Source organism: Zonotrichia albicollis, chromosome 1 (genome assembly GCF_047830755.1).
Source record: "Zonotrichia albicollis isolate bZonAlb1 chromosome 1, bZonAlb1.hap1, whole genome shotgun sequence".
In the NCBI taxonomy this organism is placed as follows: Eukaryota; Metazoa; Chordata; class Aves; order Passeriformes; family Passerellidae; genus Zonotrichia; species Zonotrichia albicollis.
This window is the reverse complement of record NC_133819.1, coordinates 59,978,622-59,997,209: the sequence shown is the minus strand read 5'-3', so window position 1 is coordinate 59,997,209 and position 18,588 is coordinate 59,978,622. Positions and strand designations below refer to the sequence as shown.

The following is an 18,588-nucleotide window of genomic DNA, read 5'->3' as shown; positions in this document are numbered from 1 at the left end:
TTAAATTTGCTGTTTGACATGTGGACAAATACTCTACTCAGACATCCTGTTACAGTGGTGATAGAAGTGGAAAAAATCTAATCTAAACACCTGAATACAAGAATAACTTGATGAGCTTCAGCAAAGTTTACAGAGTATGTGCATGTGTCTTCTAGTGTGGAAAGAACAGTCTCCAAATCCACTGATTATTAGAAAACATTGTTGTATTAATCATAATTGTTGACCAGAAGATACTCTGATTTTACTCTAGTTGACTGTTTACTTCATATTTTCAAGTTCCTTGGTTTTTATTTGCAAATTAAATTAAGAGTGTGATGCAGCTATTCAGATACTTCTGGCAAATAAGCACCAAGTGGCCAAATATGACATTAGACCTAAATCAAAAACAGCTCAGAATTTGAGAACTGTTTTTGCATTTGATCCTTTGCTTCATGTTGAACCACAGTCATAAGCAGTACTGAAAAGATTATGTTTTGATGTGGTTTGGTTTGGTTTGGTTTCATTTATTCAGGCTTTAATCTGAGTTTTCTGATTTCTTTTAAGTAACAGTAACTGAAAAGTAAGGGAATTGCAAATCAAATGCTACCTCCTTTTATGTTAATGATAAACGTCTTAAATTTAATGGGGCTAGAACTTCACTTGTTTATTTTAGGTTGAACTTCAATAAATCCATCTATGGTGCCAGTACATAGTCACACTGATCAGATGAGCTCTGACAAAGATCTGTTTGTCTTAATACCAGTAGGAAAAAAAAGTATCACAAATAAGTTTGTTGGATAGGCTCATGTTATTTTCTCTAGACAAGAAATAAAATGACATGTGGTAGCTGCTTGGATAACAATCACTTAGTTTTAACACAAATCTATGTCTCTTATCAATTCATTTCCTAATCAATGAACACTTGTTAACAGCTGTCTGTTAAAAAATGTTACAGTAAAAGAATTCTAACTTTCACACAGAGAAAATACTTGTGAAATCTAGTGCCAGGGGCAGTCAGCAGCATTTGAGATGAACAAATAGGTGACTTTGAGCAATGCTTCATATATTTTGTTATTTGCTGACACAAATAAGTACTCAGCGTCTCAGATTCCAGCAGCTAACTGCTGCAAGTACCTCTTCAGAAAGCTTCTGCTCTGTGGTCAGTTTTGCTAAAGTTCTCCTCTTTCATTTTGACTTTCCCAGCTCCTCCTGAAGCATTTGAGAATGTAGGTCATGTAAGGCAAAGCAGTGCTGAAAAAGCCTTGCACTGCAGAAACAGCATGGCATGGCCGTTTCCATATAAATTCCATCAAGCTTTTTTACCACCCTAACTGCAATGCTGAATCTTAGGTACTAGGCTTTACTGAAGCTTACCCTCTCAGCAGTTCCACTTCCTGGCCATTTCTCCTCCTGTCAAAAAGAGAAGTGGGTTTTATACGCCTTCCTAAGAGTATTTTAGGGTTTTGAAAAGAGTATACAATGTTAACAAAGATAGAGTGAAAAGAGGACTATCATGATAAATTGAATAAACCACCAAAAAGGGACAACAAAATGTTTTTCAATGATTAACTGAGGAAGAAAGAAATCAGAGAATTACTAAGGCTTCAGCAAGTACTTCAGTCTTTGTCCATTGTATGAAATTATATGGAATATAGATATTTAGAAATAGCTCAGTGGTATTGTCTTTTGAATGTGTTGTCTTTAACTACAAAGTCAGTGGCTTTAACTACAGTGTCACTTCATACAGAGTTGATATGCAGTGGATGAAGGACTTGTCTTGTCCTTACAAACTCTAACCCTTACATCCCTGAATGCTTCCCTAATAAGACTTTTTTTTCCTTTAAGTAATGACTTTGTGCTACAATATTCTGTGTTGCTCAGATTCCTTACTGCAAAATGGACTATCCCCAATTTATGTGAGCAAAACAGATGTAGAGGGAAAATGAGAATGTTGATAGCTTCTTAATGGAAAGCCTGTACATCCTTCTTAAATCATGATCAAAAGCCTTGGATGTACTGCAAAGTTTATCCTTTCCTACAACTGCTATGCATTGTCCTACTTTCTGTTAATTTTAAACTTTTTGGAAGGGCATTGGGGAAGTGAATATAAGAGAAGCTGGAACAGCATTCTGTCTGAGAGAAAGATCATGTGATGGATGAGTTCTCCCAAAAAGGGTTTATGTGCAACAAAGACTGAGTGAGAAAGGGTGTTTCTTTCAGAAAGCTTCTGAAGCTCTGACTACAACTTAACTTTTCATTACAATATTTGATGGAAGGCTTGGCAGTGAAAATTTTATCATGGTCAGTCATTTGTAGGACTATGCTCTGTACTGTTGAGTGATCAAGTTATTTCATTAATACATGTGCACATCTCCTGCAGTCTGGCTTCCATATCTGCGTGATTTTATCAATAATTTATATTTCAGTAAAAGTGATGCGCAGTCCTGACTCCTTAAATATAATCAGATTACCTTCTATACAAAGTTACAGGACTGCATATAGCAAAATACAGAATGTCCTAAATCAAACTTTCTGTGTATGAGAATGGCTCTTTATGCTTGGCTACCAATTCGAACTTCTGCCACACTCTTCATGCAATTAAATATTTTTTGAAATTTCTTATATTTAGAAATACATTTGCACTGCTAGTGGGTATCTGGCAGGCAGCTAGTTTTGCTGCCTGCATAGTCACTGTATATAGTCACTGTAAAGTGACTATGACTATACACGTAGTTGTACATGAATTGACTGTGTGTAACATAATATGACATATTGACAATATGTATGTTGCACTTAGATATACATATGACATTATTTATGACTATTGGTATAACATGGAAAGCTGTACATAATACTCACAAGATGAGTAGGCTTGATGGATTTTCAGTTTCTGTAACTATTGCAAGAAGTGGAAAAAAAGAAACAAGGAAAAATTTGAACAACCTCTGTTTTTCTAAATGAACTGACTACTAGGCATTTCAGAATGATTCCATAATTTTGATGGAAGTTTCAACCAAATTAATGCTCTTTGATTCACACAGATTTTTGATTAAAACTTATAATACTTGAAATTTACAAGTGAACTAAAGTGACCTAATTACACTAAAGTAATAATACCTATGTGATCTTGGTGATACATTTCCCTACCCAGGCCTGATGGTTCAAGAAATCCTTTTATTTACTCTTTACCAGTTCTGGCTCAAGACAGGATGTGTCTTCTGAGTCACTGAGTATCATAAGATTCATGTAATCTAACATTTTGTCACTGTTACATCACATGTCTCTCAGTCTGGGAACTAATGTTGCCCACAAAGTTTTCCAACTATGGTGGAATTGGCTTAATGTATTAGTAAAGAAGCTGTCTAAGCAGGAAAGAATTATGTGTCTTGTGGAGAACCAGGCAAGGAAAGAAGAAATAGCAAAAAAAATTTAAAATAACAAAACCTTTGAACAGAATTCATATGAGGCTAGACATAGAAATAACAGAAATGGGCAGTAAGTATAGAAGCTTGAAAAGAAGCTGTGTCAAATGCAGGAAAGAGATCTGCATCAGTCCCAGAAAACTTTGTCTTGAAACAGAAGAAGTGTCATGTTAGTTGATGGAGAGAATGAAGTAGGGAAATATGTACAGTTTTATTTTGAATAGATTTGTGTTCTTCTTGCAGTGTTAATTAAAATCAGTAATATTCTTGAATTCAACATGAAATCTGGTTGTGCTTTATTGTGTAGCTCTGCAAAAAGGGAAAGGATAGAGTAAGTTTTCTACTCTCTGTAGAAAGATGTCTGTTGCCACCAGACCAGAGGCAAGAAAGTTCATCCTTAAACAGCAGCTTGTAGGAATTTTTTACTCTGAAAGTCCCAGTGGGACCCAGATGATAGGCAGTGCCTGTCCTCTGCTCCATTCCTGGATTCTCAGGATATTTACTCCTGCAGTAGCTGCAGTAGCTTGGGAGTATTTAACAAAAGTATGTCAGAGACAATGACATTTGATCAGTCATTTAATCTGTTTGGAAGAGCAAAAGAGAATTTAAATGCTAGGTCACACTGAAAAATCATCAGGTCAGGTCTCATGGGACCGCACACAATTGGCTTGTGCTGAGAAGAAAAGATGGTATCCTTCATCCTCAGCAACAGCCTACAAACACAGCTGTACTGTGTACTAGCCTCCTGGGAAAATGCAGCTAATCTTAGGATAAGACAGTGAGATCTCCAGGTTGTGGTCAAGGGTCTTTTCTCTTGTGAGAGAATAGACTTCCTGAGGAGACTGAGATAATTAAGGGTTGGACTACTCTCCAGATTTTCTGCAATGCCCTGTTCTGTAGCAGAGCACTACTGTCTCATCAGTGTACAACTGAATAGATTCTTCTCTGGACTGAAAAAAATCACTCTTTGTGCAAGGATGAGAGAGGGCTTCTGGGAACTCTAAGGAATTATTGTAACAGTGCAATTGTATTACGTAACGTAAGTGTACTGAGTGCTGCGGAAATCCGCAATGTACATTATGGCGTTCACATTATTTCATTTTCTGAAAAATGTCCAAGGAACACACATAGGACCCAATGACGGCATTATCAAGATCAAATTTAAAATAAATGCAGTCAAAGAAGAAGCACCAAATTTGCTTTAAAATATGGAAGAAGTTAATTTCCATACAGGATTAAGATGAACCCAAAGATACATTGCTTTATTAAGATAGTATGAGAATATGCTGGGTGAGTGCCTTGAAAATATGCAAGGCACACACCAATCCCACTATCACTTCCCTGCCTCAACAAGAGATGTGACAGAAGGCTCGTGGTTCAAGATAAGGGTAAGGATATGACTCAGTAATAACCATCTTGAGCCAAACAGACTCAGTGTGGGTAAATTAATTTAATTTATTGCAAATCAAAAGTAGGATAATATGAAATAAAAAAAAAAATCTTAAAACACATTCCTCCCACTGGTCTGTCCTTCCAGAGTTCAACTTCACTCTTGACTTCTTTACTTCCTCCTCCTGAACAGTGGATGGAGAATAGGGGTTCAAATCAGTTATTAATGTTTTATCTCTTCCTCCTCATGCTCTTCCCCCAGCCTGGGCGGCCTCCCATGGGAGACAGTCTTTCACAAAATTATACAACACAGATCCTCTCCATGGGCTGCAGTTCTTCATTAACTGCTCCAGTGTGGGTCTTTTCCACAGGGTTCAGTCCTTCAGGAACAGACTGCTGCAGTGTGGATTCCCAGATGGAGTCACAGGTCCTGCCAGAAAACCTGCTTCATCATGGGCACCTCTCCATGGGGTCACAGGTGCTGTCAGAGGCCAGCTCAAGAATGGGCTTTTTCTTCTTTTGTTCACAGGTTCCTTCAGGGAGCATTCACCTGCTTGGACATAGGATCCTCCACAGGCTGCACAGTGGATGTCTGCACCATAGGCTGCAGGGGCACAGCTGCCTTACCAGGGGCTGCACCACAAGCTGCAGGGGAATCTCTCCTCCAGTGCCTTCAGCACCTCCTCCTCCTCCTTCTTCCCCTCCAGACCTTAGGGTCTGAAGAGTTGTCTGTACCATTCTCTCACCCATTGGCTGCTGTTGTGCAGCACTTTTTTCCCCTTGTTAAATATACTGTCACTGTGTGCTGCCACCAGCAGCTCAACTTTAGCCAGCAGCGGGTCTGTCAGTGCCAGCTGGAGCTGACTCCTTCTGGCACAGGGGCAGCTTGTGTTATCTTCTCACAGAAGCCACCCCTGTAGCCTGCTTGCTACCAAAACATTGGCATGTAACCCAAATATGGATAATCGAAAAATGGGCTTTTGTGATTTTATACTTGAATTTTCTAAAAATTAGTTTGGGAAGTGTAAAAGACAAGCATCTTGAACAACAAACGCCAGTTGAAAGAATGAAACAAAGGCTCCAACATTTTGTCTCATCTCTATCCTGGCCACTTGAGAGGGAGCTACTTGGTGGACTGTGAACTGGAGGGTGGAAAGGAAGACAGTGTGGATTAGGTAGGCATCACATAAATGCCCTGAGGTATCACTGATTTATTTCTGTGACTCATTTGTCTTTGCCAAAACTTCATGATGCCATATTTTCAATAGTATGACTCCAGGACCAGGAACTAAATTACTAAATTCCATTAAATTAAATTGCTAAATTAAATCTCTAAAATAATCTCCATCTGAAAATATAGGGTCTTCAAAGTTTGACCAGAAATTCAGTGTTGTTAGGTTCTTTGATAAAAAGCTCATGTCCACACTCTAAATTTGGCACAGAACAATATCAAAGAGAGGAGCCTTCATCTTTATGGGGAGCTCAAAAAAAAAGATTCCTTGTCCCAATCTCAGGAGTGTCACAAAAGAGAACTGATGATCATCATCCAGGTCTGAAACACACCAGATGAGTCTGGGTAGTCCTTCCAGACAAACTTAGGGGTTGAAGTCAGGGATACAATTGATGGGATTTGAGTTTTGCCTTTTTTTATTTTACATGTTGTCTGTATTCTTCACACATATATTTGTAACTCTGTCACCTATTGTATTAGTACCTAGTTTTCCCAGTGATTTTCCATGGCTTTTCCCTAAGCAGAAAGACAAAACAAATTCCAGAGCTCCAAGCCCTGGGGGGTACAAGGATCCATGCTATCTTTGTTCTTCCTCGGATCCCAGGCTCAGAATCACTCTTCCAGATATATTTCATGGACAAAGTACAACTAGTGCTGAAAGGGGGCTCGAGAGAACGGGCTTGGCCTGGAGGGGGGGGGGGGGGGAGAATTGCATCACCACTTGTCCTCCTAATTGGTGTTTTCTATCCATAATACTAACCTATAAAAATGTACTCACCCCTGGGAGAGGGTGGGTGGGCTTTTGTGGACATCTTTCCATAAATGCCTCAGAAGGCCTTCAAATAAAGTTCCCCCTTTATATTACCTCCTTACTAAACTTATCTCAAGTTTCATTTCCAGGTTGGGCAAAAGGCAACACTATCTAGAGGCTATAACACACACTGTGGATGCAAGGGAATAGAATAGAATAGAATAGAATAGAATAGAATAGAATAGAATAGAATAGAATAGAATAGAATAGAATAGAATAGAATAGAATAGAATAGAATAGAATAGAATGTTCATCAAGTCCAACTGCCTGATTGTGACAGGGCTGATTCAAAGTTAAAGCTGTTTTTAGGGACATTTTCCAAATGCCTCACACACTGACAGCACAGGGCATCGGTAACCTCCACAGAAGACCTGTTCCAGGGAATGATCATCCTCTTGGTAAAGAAATGTTTCCAAATGTCAAGTCTGAACCTCCCCTGACATTCAGGGAATCTTAGGATTACACAAGATATCTTTTGGCTGGTATAGGGGACAAAATTAAAAACAGAGGAAGGGAGGGCTTATCTTGGCTTGGAGAAAATGGGTCATAGAGGGCTAGGAGGACAAAAGCAGTTGCCCATGTGTAAACAGGTTGCTGGGCATATGCTTGTCTGGCCATGACCCTCACCTGATGATCACCTGCTGTCCTGCATTCTTCCTAATTCCGTTTCTATCTATTATCCTAAATGAGTGGACTCTGTTCTGTGTGGATGTGATTGTATGGATGTCTAAGAGTCAGCAACTGCAATTGGACAAGGGATTATAGGGCTTGCAGATCAGCAGAGTCATCAGCTGAAGAGACTGGAGAGAGTAAAAACAAGCACCAATAGCTCCACTGCACATAAGGGATTTTATGTGTCTGGTGTAAGCAGCTGGACCAAGAGAGAGTGCAAATATCAAGCCAAACTAGGTGGAGAAGAGATTAAGAGGCTTGGGAGGGAAGTATGTCTCTAGAAGTAAGGCAATTGGGGAAGGTAACTTCCAAAGGGACCAAGAAGTCCATGCCAACTGATGGAGAGGATGTAAAATCTGAAGGTCAGCTGAGAGACTGCATGTGTCTCTGTGTGTGTGTGTAAATGTATGGAAAGAAGCTGGGGACAACAGCGATCCAGGCTGGAAGGAGGGCCTGTCCAAGATACTGGGTGGTGTTTGCTCAGGAGAGATCAGCAGTATGCATGTTCATGTGCTGCTGTGTGCAAGGAAATCTGTACCAGCAGCTGGAGTAGGACTGTGGGGTGTGGAGAATGGTGTGTCCAGATGCCAGTAACTGGGTGACCTGGGATCCACAGCCAGTTACTGGGTGGACTGCATGTCTAAGCCCAGCTAGTGAGAGAACCGTGGTGCATGTGAGTGAGGAGGGCTGCACCAGCCCTTGGAGAGGTGCTCATTTGTGAAGGTACAGCAGTTGAGAAGATCAGAGATCCAGCTTTCAGCAGATCATGGTGTGTGTCTGTTGGTGATGAGTGAAGAGCAACTACAGTGGGACTGCAAGTCTTAGGAGCTTGTATGTCCAGGGTAACAACAGTGGGGCACATGGTGGATCCAGGGGTAGACTGAGTATCTACGGTCAGCTACTGGAGGAATCCACATTATACATAGCATATATTTTCTAATAATACACTTTCATCCTGATTGGCCACAGGGAAGCAAGATGAGGCCATTGGTGCTGTGAGTGCTTGTGTGAGTGCTGAGTGTTTCTGGCTGTATTGATCTGTGTAGCTGTCCATGGGTGTATGCACATACATATCGCAGAAATGTGTTTGTATGTCTGTGCTTACCAAGAGCGCGTTTAGTTTCACTACTGAATACCAATACAGACTAGGAGATGAAGGGATTTTGAGCAGCCCGGGGGAGAAGGACTTAGAGGTTGATTTGCAGACATTGATTTTGCTCTTAGGAGAGAACATAATTTCATTTGCCCTACACTACCACAAAACCTTCACTCATACTACAGCCAGACTCAACCCTAACATGAAGGGTCCTTTCAAGTCAATTTATTACATTCGTGGTCATTTCAATAATTGCCTTGAGTTACTGAGATCAGAGTTTATAAGCTAATTTTACAATAGTTTGTAAACTATTCTGTTTCCTGAGGCAAGCACAGGCACATAACCAATCAAAACCTTAGCCATATATATCTCCTGCATTTGAAAAATTGAGAATCCATTGCACATTAGCATTTTGCTCTCCTCCCTCACAACTGTGGGTAGGTTGTTTTAACTTCATTCCAGCACAGAAGAAATCAAGTTAAAATCCACCAAGGATGCTCTGCAGGGTCATTGGACTCTGGTTATAAATTCACAGATGAGGGTGCATAACGGCTGACTAGATTCCTGCTGGCTCCTGGACCGTGTCTGTGCTCCAGAGTTTTGAATTGAGTTGCTCTAGAGTAGGTTTCTGGCTGCACCTCTCCACTGTGCCGGCCTCGGTCTGCTCCCAGGCGAGAGTCAACCTGAGGGAAGGTGAGGCTTTCTTTTACTGAACGCCCGCTGCACCACACAGCCCAGTCTTCCACACCGTGTTCATTTACATGGACGATCCCAGCTTCAAATACAGCCGAGCGGCCACCCAGACCCAAACCTGCCGGGGCCCGGCAGAACACAAAGGACATTGGTACCTCTCGGTGCGTTGGCAGCGGGAGGCACAGGATGCGCGAACAGGGCGAGGCTCCGCCCGACGTAGCGCACCTGCCTGCGCGTTTAGGGCGACGGGGCAAACGGGGATAGCAGGAATAACGGGGGAAACGGGGCGGGCGGGAGCGCGGCCGCGCCAGCGGGCCATGTAAGGCAGCGCCAGCCGCGCAGCCCCTCAGGCGCCCCGCGGGGCCGGGCGCGGCCCCGGCCGGACGGCGCGCGCCGCCTATGGGCGCTCGCGGCGGGCGGGCGGTGCCGCGAGCCCGCCAATGCCCGCGCGGGGGGGGCGGTGCCGCTGCAACGGCCGCGCCGGCTGCGGACACCCGCGGCTGCCGCCGAGCGCGCCGCACGGAGCCCGGCCAGCGCCGCCAGACCTGCCGCCCTCCGCAGCCGGCGGTGAGTATGCGGGCGCCGCTCCCGCGCCGGCCGAGCGCCGCTCCGCCGGGGGTGGGGGGGGGGGTAGGGTGCGTGTCGTGTGCCGTGCCCGCTCCTTCTTTCCCATCGCGTCGCTAATCGATCGCAGCTCGGCTGCCGATGGCGCGAGGGGAGGGGGAGGTGGAGGCGCTGCCGGGGGTCTGGCAGCTCCAGTGCCCCCTCCCGGTGCCAGTCCCCACCGGAGGGGCGCCCGAGCCCAGCCGCCGCCGTCGTTATGTAACGCCTGCGCGGGGCTGCGGGCGGCGGCGCCGCGTCCCTCCTTGGGATTCACCTCCGTGCTGTCCCCGCGATGTTCCGCGCTCCCCTCCGGGAACCGGGGACCAGGAGCTGGCGGGGAGCGGGGCTTGGCGAGGAGCGGGGCTTGGCGCGGAGCTGCGCGCCTTTCCCTGCCATAGCGATGGGCTCTGCCAGCCGCATGCCCCGATCGCCATCGAGGTGGTACGCGCGGCCGCAGCTAGCGTGGGACCCGGGCGGCTTCCCGGCTCCCGGCGACAGCAGGTGCGTGGCTGGGCGATGCTGGAGGCTGCCTGCGGGCAGCCCGCGAGCCCCGCGCTGCGCCCGCGGGCGGCTCCCCGAGGAGCCGGGAAGGAGCCACCTTGCGCGCACACACCAAATGCTCCGCAGTCAACAACAAAGCCTCGACCGACGACGCTGCTGCTTCATACGCTCGTTTAGAGGCAGCGTCCCCCTTTTATGGAGACCGATGCGGAGAGACTATTTGCCGTTTCTTTTCTTTTTTTTTTTTTTTCTTCTTGAAATCCCCAGGTGGTAGCTGGAGGGGCTTTGTCTTCAAGAGTCACTGCTGTATAGCGTCCTCCACAAAACCAGCATCAGGTGTGGGAGACCATTTAGTGCCTGCGGGGTAAGGCCCGTAGGTATACAGCCATGTACTCAGGAGTGGAAAACGAGGACGAGACAAGATCCTGTGTTTTTATCTGTAAACTCGGCTAGCTCGTTTGAAAATTAATACAGCCCCTCCTCTGCCAGATCACCATCGGTTGCAAATATTTCTCCAGTCCTGGGTAAAAGCTCTTGTACATTGGTGAAATTATTCCAAAGGGAAGTTGGATGTATACTGCAAGGTGCTGAACGCATATGTGAATAGCATCTCAAACACTGACAGCTTCGAATCATGTAGGAGATGCTGCTGACGGCCAGGTTCCCTATTCATGTTTTGCAGGCTCTACGCAGGGCAGGTTTGGGAGGGGACAGTTTTTTTTTTTATTTTACAGAGGGTTGCATAACCCCTCATGTTTATTGAAGAAAAGAAAGAGGAGGAGCAAACCAAAGCCCCAGCCTGAAATGAAACACATGATGTGAGACTGTCATTTGCTGAGCTGTCCTGCTGTTTTCTCTGCCTGCATCATTAAATAATATGCTTTAGGTGGGTTGGAAAGGGTTAGCATGATAGTAAAACATTAAGGTATGGATTTTTTTCCCCTCTAGTATTTTAGGGTTAGCATGATAGTAAAACATTAATATATGGGGTTTTTTTCCCCTGTACACTTTCATAGTCTTAGGCTTAAAATAGCATCACTGTTTATCGAACCTATACAACATTTTTTTTAAATGGCAATGGCCATTTTTTAAAATCCTTTAGTGATGAGCCACTTCTTTATGTTTTTAGAGACCCCTATCCCAACTCGACCTTTCATATCCCCAGTCCAAAATAAAATGGTATTTTGAATGCCTTTGTACATTTCTGGGTCACAGTTATATGCTTTTAAATAGTGCATCATTTGTAACTGCTGAAGTGTATGTCCAGTATTAAATTATAGTACAGTGTAATGCTTAGACAGCATGCCATGCAAAGATCAAATTACAGATAAAGTTCACATAGGAATCTCCTGCAATGCTTGCACTTGACCCTTGTAAATATAAGAAAAGATATTTATAAATGGAAATATACATCCAGCAAGTAGTTATTTCTTTGTCATATTTAATCTGTGGCTTGACTGTGGTGAAAAGGCATGTCTTTTTATTTACTTTTTATAGTAGATATATTCATTCCAGTTACTTTCTGGAGGCAGCTGTGGTTGTAGTGGTTTTATTATTTGGCATTTTTATATTAACTTGGTATTTGGTAGTGGTATTGGTATTTTTGGTAGAAGCTATTTTTGCCTTTTATATCTTGAGCTTAATTTGAAAAAATAAAATAAGGGTCTTTCAAGGAGTGAGGCAGTCAGTTATGTCAATTTATGTTAAGGTAAGTATTCTCATTATAGGTAAAAGCAATTAATTGTACTCAATATATCTCATAGCACTTCAGAGAATAAGCCATGCAATGTTTAACCTTGATAACTTGCTTTCAAGTGATAAGCTAAAATACAAAATAAAATCAGATATTTTTCTTGCTTTACACACTTTAATTATGTAAGTCTCCAGTGTGAGGATGTGACCATACTCACAAGCATCTATCTCTCTATGTTTACATATTACTGTATATATTTCATATATTACAAGAACAGTCATTCTGTGGCATAGTCTGTCATTCAGTGATGTAATGTCCTTTTTTATTTGTACATGCATACTGATTGTAGGCTTGGATAAATGGAATGGATTCTCTTCAGCAAGCAGCAAAGTTTGTTTTTGTCTCCCCCCTGAAACCCATAAAAATGTTGTGCCTAACTGAAATTAAATGCTGGTATATAATTTCCACACCTACTGTTTCTCTGCCGTACTGACATGACTACTGTGAGCATAAGTACTTCTGGAAGTCTCTGCCAGTTCGTTGAAAGGAAATATTTTGCTTACTGTTTGTATTGCCATAGTGTCTGGAAGCTGTGATCGAGGACCTTTACTAAAGTGTTATGTCCAGTATAATGGAACAATAACTTGGGCATGGCCCCCTAATATTATGATCTAAAATAAAGAACATTTTCTTTCTAAAGAAAATAAAGAACTGTGAGTGGTAAAAAAGAGAAATCAAGCTGTTGTTAAGAAGGATACATTGGTATGTGTGTGCATTATCCAGCTGTGTACTTTCTCATTCTTGTGTAAGAGCAATGGGAATTGTAGAACTTAATGTAAGACTGCCACTGTTCTCTGAGGGTTATCCCTGGGACATGAGAATGGCTTGGGTTTGGGGGATTTTGAAATGCATCTAACTTGACTAAATGCTGAAAACTAAGATAAACAATCTCCATCAACCTAATATGAAAAATTTTCCCTTCAGACCATCTAATTTTTACAGTTTTTTAAATCTAAGGTAATATTTTAAAATTTTGAAATGGAGTTTTCATTTCAAATTCCATTATTTTTCCTTTCTTGAGTGTTTTCTGTAAGCTGTTCTAGCTCTTTCTTCATCTCATCCCACTCATGTGCCTAACCCCCCTCAGAAATACATAATAATAACTACACCTCCAGCTAAAAGACATTTCTGAGTGAATGCATCACTTTGCCCACCTCAAATTTCCCATACGTGGAAGTATTGCAAGAATTTCCCATTCCACTGTAGGCTGTTTTTTGGGATACTTTGGAATAGTGATGAAAAGATCTGTACAGTGAAAGAGTGTTACTGGTAAAATACCCCTATAAAAATATAGTCTTTAAGTACCCGGGGACTGTACATGTGTTACAGGACAAGTATGCATATCCTGCTCAGGTTTCAGGACACTCTTCTTGAGTGGGTGTTTATCTCAAGTGCTGACAGAGCAGAACAGACTGATTCTGTGCTACTCAGTTTTCTTTGCTCACAGTGGTATATCCATCAAAACAGTTGGGAAGTTTTTCTTTGTTGTTAGTCGTTAGGTGTGGTGGGTGGGCAATTCACTTTGCTGCTGCTGCTAAGAGGGATTCTTAACTCTGTCAGGACTCTGAGGCAGCTGTGGAGAAGCTTAGGCTCTTACTCCTGCTAGTTGTCTTAAGGTTCCCTCTTTCTTTTCCTCCTAAAACTTCTCCTGCCTCGTAGTGTCCTGCATTTGTGGTATGAGTTTACCTTGTCCTGGATGGAAGCCCAAAAGGTGGCAACCAGGAGTTTACAGTTCAAAGGTTCAATGCATTATACAGCTGATGAAATGATAGAAATGAATCTGCACTGTTACTGTTTAAAATAATAATATTAAGTTAATTTTTGCTCAGTTTGGCTAATCTCAGGAATATGCATCTGTGTCAGTGTTCATATATTGGGAGCATTTGACAAAATGAGCACAAAGAAACTTGAAATTAAAAAAATCAACGAAATAACAGTTTTTTCTTGAGTCTCTCAGAGTTGCAGTCCTAGTTCAAATTATTCAATGGATCAATGCTAAGAAAATTCTTGCAGTAGTAGTGAAAATGCTAAGATGTCTTGCTCACAATTTTTTTTCCATTGTTGATGACACTGTTTAATTTACAAACCTATTTAGGCCTGTCTCTTCTGATTTGAGTATTGGAAGGAGTAGTACCCAAATATTTCATCTTAGAAGCATGTATAGATGTGAAAGAACTTACTGATTTAGCAAAGTAAGTATTTCCCTTCTTATTTTGGACCAGGCTGTGGGTGGTTGCAAAAAATCTGTACTTAACGGTTAGTTTATTTTAATGGATTCAGACAAAAGTGAAGTAGCAGATTTTAAGAACATAAGGCAGTCTAACTTGATTCATGTATTGGGTATATTGAGTTAGTTATCCAAGAGCAATAACCTAGATTTGGTAAAAGTCTGTCTTTCAGAGATATGTGACTAAATAAATCTTCAGTAATAAAGGCAGACTAATGTGCAGACATGAGGATGTGAAGTATTTGCAGCTTATTCTTGGGAGTTACCTTCAGTCCCTGATGTGGTTGATTGTCTCTTCATAAGGAAGTCATATTTCTAATGTGCACTGATGTTGCCTGAATTTTCAACTGTTCAGTTTTTTGATATCTTTGGTAGTAAAGAACCATTTAGTAGGTGATTCAATTTCTCTGCAGGGGTATTTGGATCTCTCAAGAATTCCACCAATGTGATTTGTAAAGTGTCTTATGGTAAAGCATCGTCTCATGATTTTGCATCTCTTGTATCATCTTCCTTTCTTTGATCAGAGGTGCTTTGTGACTACTAAATCTTACAGTGCTTTCCATTCTCTGTTAGGTCAGTTTTTCTTGGATTTAATTTTGTCCCTGTCAATAGTTGATTCTCTAGATGCTTTTACTTACGGGTGGTACTCAAAGTCCCCCATCTTAATGGAGTTTGAAGTGATCTTTCTGTACAATCTTTGATCTGCTTTCATGGAGTGGATCTTCATTACTCATGGCTTTTCCAGAAATGTTTTGTGCAGGTTCTGTGGAAGTTCCAAGTAAAGTCTGGTCTGGGTGGGAGTGGTGGGAGGATGTAATGTAAGTGTATGAAGAAGTGAGGTGAAGCAAGCTCTGCAATTGTAGTAGAACCTGTATTCAACTAATCCTAAAGTGATGACAGGCACAGCATGTTATTTGGAGCTGTAAATTAATTGTATGACTACTGTGGAGAGCAGCAGTTGTCTTCCACTCTTTTCAGATCTGTGATTTGAAGTCTTTTTTTGATACATGCAGAATATGAAAAAATGCCTCATCTAAACACTTGAGTCTCCTCTTTTGTAGTTCTTTAACAGGTGTCATTCACTTTCTTCTGTGAAGGCAGTTCTAGACACTGGCTTGTATCCTTGCCTGTGTATGAAACTGCAGAATGTTTGTGTCCAGATTAGTCATCTACCACAGACAGCAGCCTGGCAGAGCTTAGGATGAGTACGTAGAAAGTGGAACTCTCAAATGGAGTAGTGGCATAATGAAAAAAAAGCATAATAAGAGTTTACCAGTACATGTCTATGCTGTGGATGCCTTATTTATGTTTTCACCTTCATAGTTAAAGCCTTGTGTAAGTGACACGGTGGTTTTACAGGATATTGTGGAGCTAGTTAATAGTTAGCTAGATAGAGAATTTTTGTGTACTTTTAAGTGTTGTCAGGTGAACATGCTTTTTGAAAGAAATAAGTTGCAATGGATCTGTTACTGATAAAGGTTTGTGTGTCTGTGTACAAATGCTTTGTTTATATAAAGAGGTGATATTTATGAAGTGGTTCTTTGAAATGGAGGAGTGTAATTTACTAAGAACTAAACTTAGTTTTGTATCTCAAGCAACATTGTAGAAGTAAGTAGCTGAATAGCAATAGTTTTTAGAAATACAACAGTACCAATAATTTGTCAGCAGTCAAAATAATCTCTGTGCTGTATGTTATGTTTCTAAGTTAGATCCTTTAATGGCATATGTGATGACATATGTTCACAGTCTGAAATACTGTTTTGCTGAGGAGAAACATTGGAGAGGTTAAGAAAGGTACCTTTTCTGTTACTCTGCGTATGTCCTGCTGAAGGTCTAAATGTATCTGTATGATCTGGCCAGCCTTGCCCTTGTCCATAGTGCTAAATTCACATATATTGTTAAGAGAGCTTGATGTTCAGCCATGCAGTTCTTCATAAAGCCTGCAAAAGGATTTAATTTTCTTTAGGTGAAGATGGGTTTAACTTTAGATAGAATTGTTAGCTTTGCTTGTTTTGCAGTGGTCTCTGCTCATTTGCCTTCTGTGTTGTATGCTAGGGAAAATGGGTGGCTGTCATTCACTTCAGCATCACATGTAGAGAAATATAACCAGAGCAGATCTCTGAAGAGAAATACTTTAACTCTGGTTCCTGCAGGTAGCTGTGAAGGAAGCTTAAGGGAAGATTTAATAGCAGTTAAAGCATTGCTTTTTATTAGGAGGATGTTGCATTTCTCCTCCTGTTTGTCCTTCCCTAAGCCTGAATGTTTATGCAAAATTGTGGGGAAAAGATTCCATGTGCTGTGCTTTGTCTCCGCTGTTTTTATTTGGCATAAATAATTACAGGGAGAAAATAAATGAGAATTCTCTTTCATTGCAATTTTGTTAAGTTTTTATAACAAGGGGAAGATGGATCAAGTACTAAAATAAACCAGATACAGTCAGACAAATTCAAATGCCTTGCACAGTTTCATAATTCATTATGCACTCAGTTAACTTATAAAAATAGCACCTCCTGTGCTCATTGAAAAGTTGCTTTCTTGTTTACTTGGATTGGCTAGAAGGTCTTAAGAAATTCTGGATGACAACTACTTGTGGTGCATTGGATGAGTTTTACCAACAGTGCAGTAACAGATTCTGATAAAAATTGTGCCCTAAGCACTTGCATGCTTGGCAAAGCTTGGTGAGCAGGAAAAATGAGTAGGAGAATGGAAGGTAAAAACAGGTAACACTGAACATATGAGACTAGTTGCCTGGGGTGTATGGGAAAAAGGATTAAGTAATGAGGGAGGTATCAGGGCTAAGACTGAGACCCTGAACAGATAGTGCATTTTAGGTTGTAGGAGCCTGAAGAATTTACACTGCAGACTTTGGTTGCTAGCTAGATGATGGCCTTGATACTCAGTGTAAACATAACTTTAAGTTGTCGTGTTGCGGGTATTACACCTGACAAATAAGGCTAGCCTGGGCAAAGGTGAGTGTAACAGGAAACAGGAGATGCTGGCAGTACCATTATTGCATTGCAGCTGGGCCATTGTGCTGTTGGATTCTGAAAATTCATCAGTCTTAGCAGTCAGAGGTCTGCTTGATTCTTGAATGATTTCTGCTGTTTAAAAGTGTGAGTTGGAAGTTTTCTTTAATTCATGCTAGACTTTTGACCTCATTTTAGCAAATCCTGGTTGATAAGTATTGTAAAGCATGAACAGTTTTAAAATACACTGCCTTTTCCATTAGCGTGAATGTATCTGAGACTGTAATAATGCTGTAATATTCTAGTCTGTTGTTCTGTCTTAGACAGTTACACTCATATTTGTTTCCATGGCAGCTGATGTTGTGAGATGACTTCATTAAAACTGTTTTTAACACTGTTTAAAACTTCCTGCAAATGAAAGCTATTAGAGGTGCACTAGACAAAGCAAATGAAAAAGTACATGGTATAGCACAAAAAAATAGGCATTCAGATTTTTGTATCCTGCTGATATGTGTATCAGTCTTAAACTGAGCCAAGGGAAATATAGGTTGGATATTAGGAAAAAGTTTTTCATGGAAAGAGTGATAAAGTACTGGAATGGTCTGCCCAAGGAGGTGGTGGAGTCACCATCCCTGGATGTGGCACTCAGTGCCATGGTTTAGTTGAGGTGTTAGGGCATGGGTTGGACTTGATGATCTTGAAGGTCTCTTCCAACCTAGTCATTCTGTAACATGTATGTGTGTGTATTTTTTTTTTTTTATTTTTTTTTGGTAAACAGTTTTTTTTGATGTGGACTTCCTAAAGGGTTTAATAGATTTGCAGCTAGTAAGAATATATTTTTATTTACTTTATCAAGTCAGAGAATGTTGGCTCTTAGAGTAGTCATTGCACTCATGTATCTGCTTTATGTGACCTTCATAATTAAAGTAGTGTAGAATATGGGTCCCGGGGTCCTCATGATGTTCTGAATACTGCAGAATAGAATAGACATGTTTCTTCATCCCTCTCCTTTGGTTTCCCTATCCATGGCATGACAGTGATAATAATTTGCATTACAAATACTAAGCTTTCTGCTGATCAAATAAGCCATGAATTAGTTGTCAGGGATGGGGCAGTGAAGGTGCTCTGGTGAATTCTGACCTGTTAGGACACATGCATATTCAGAGTTGCAGAAACTTCTGAAATTGTTGAAAAAAATACTCTGGGACTTATTAAGTCTTCCTTGCTGCAGAGAGATGGATTATT

At 41.4% G+C, this 18,588-nt stretch overlaps 1 protein-coding gene across 2 annotated transcripts in view; it reads left to right on the top strand.

Moving 5' to 3' along the window:
- The first annotated feature begins 9,707 nt into the window (after positions 1 to 9,707).
- TPPP (tubulin polymerization promoting protein) overlaps positions 9,708 to 18,588 on the top strand; it is an 82,368-nt gene continuing 73,487 nt past the window's right edge. Inside the window, exon 1 of one of the 2 annotated variants that reach the window (XM_074542199.1) lies at positions 9,708 to 9,860. Coding sequence is in view for 1 of the 2 variants with exons in the window: in XM_074542196.1 (XP_074398297.1) it covers positions 10,189 to 10,397 (209 nt within the window). In the remaining variant the exon portion in view is untranslated. Of the gene's footprint in view, positions 9,861 to 10,138; positions 10,398 to 18,588 lie in introns of those variants that run through there. The other variant, XM_074542196.1, reaches the window with a different exon arrangement.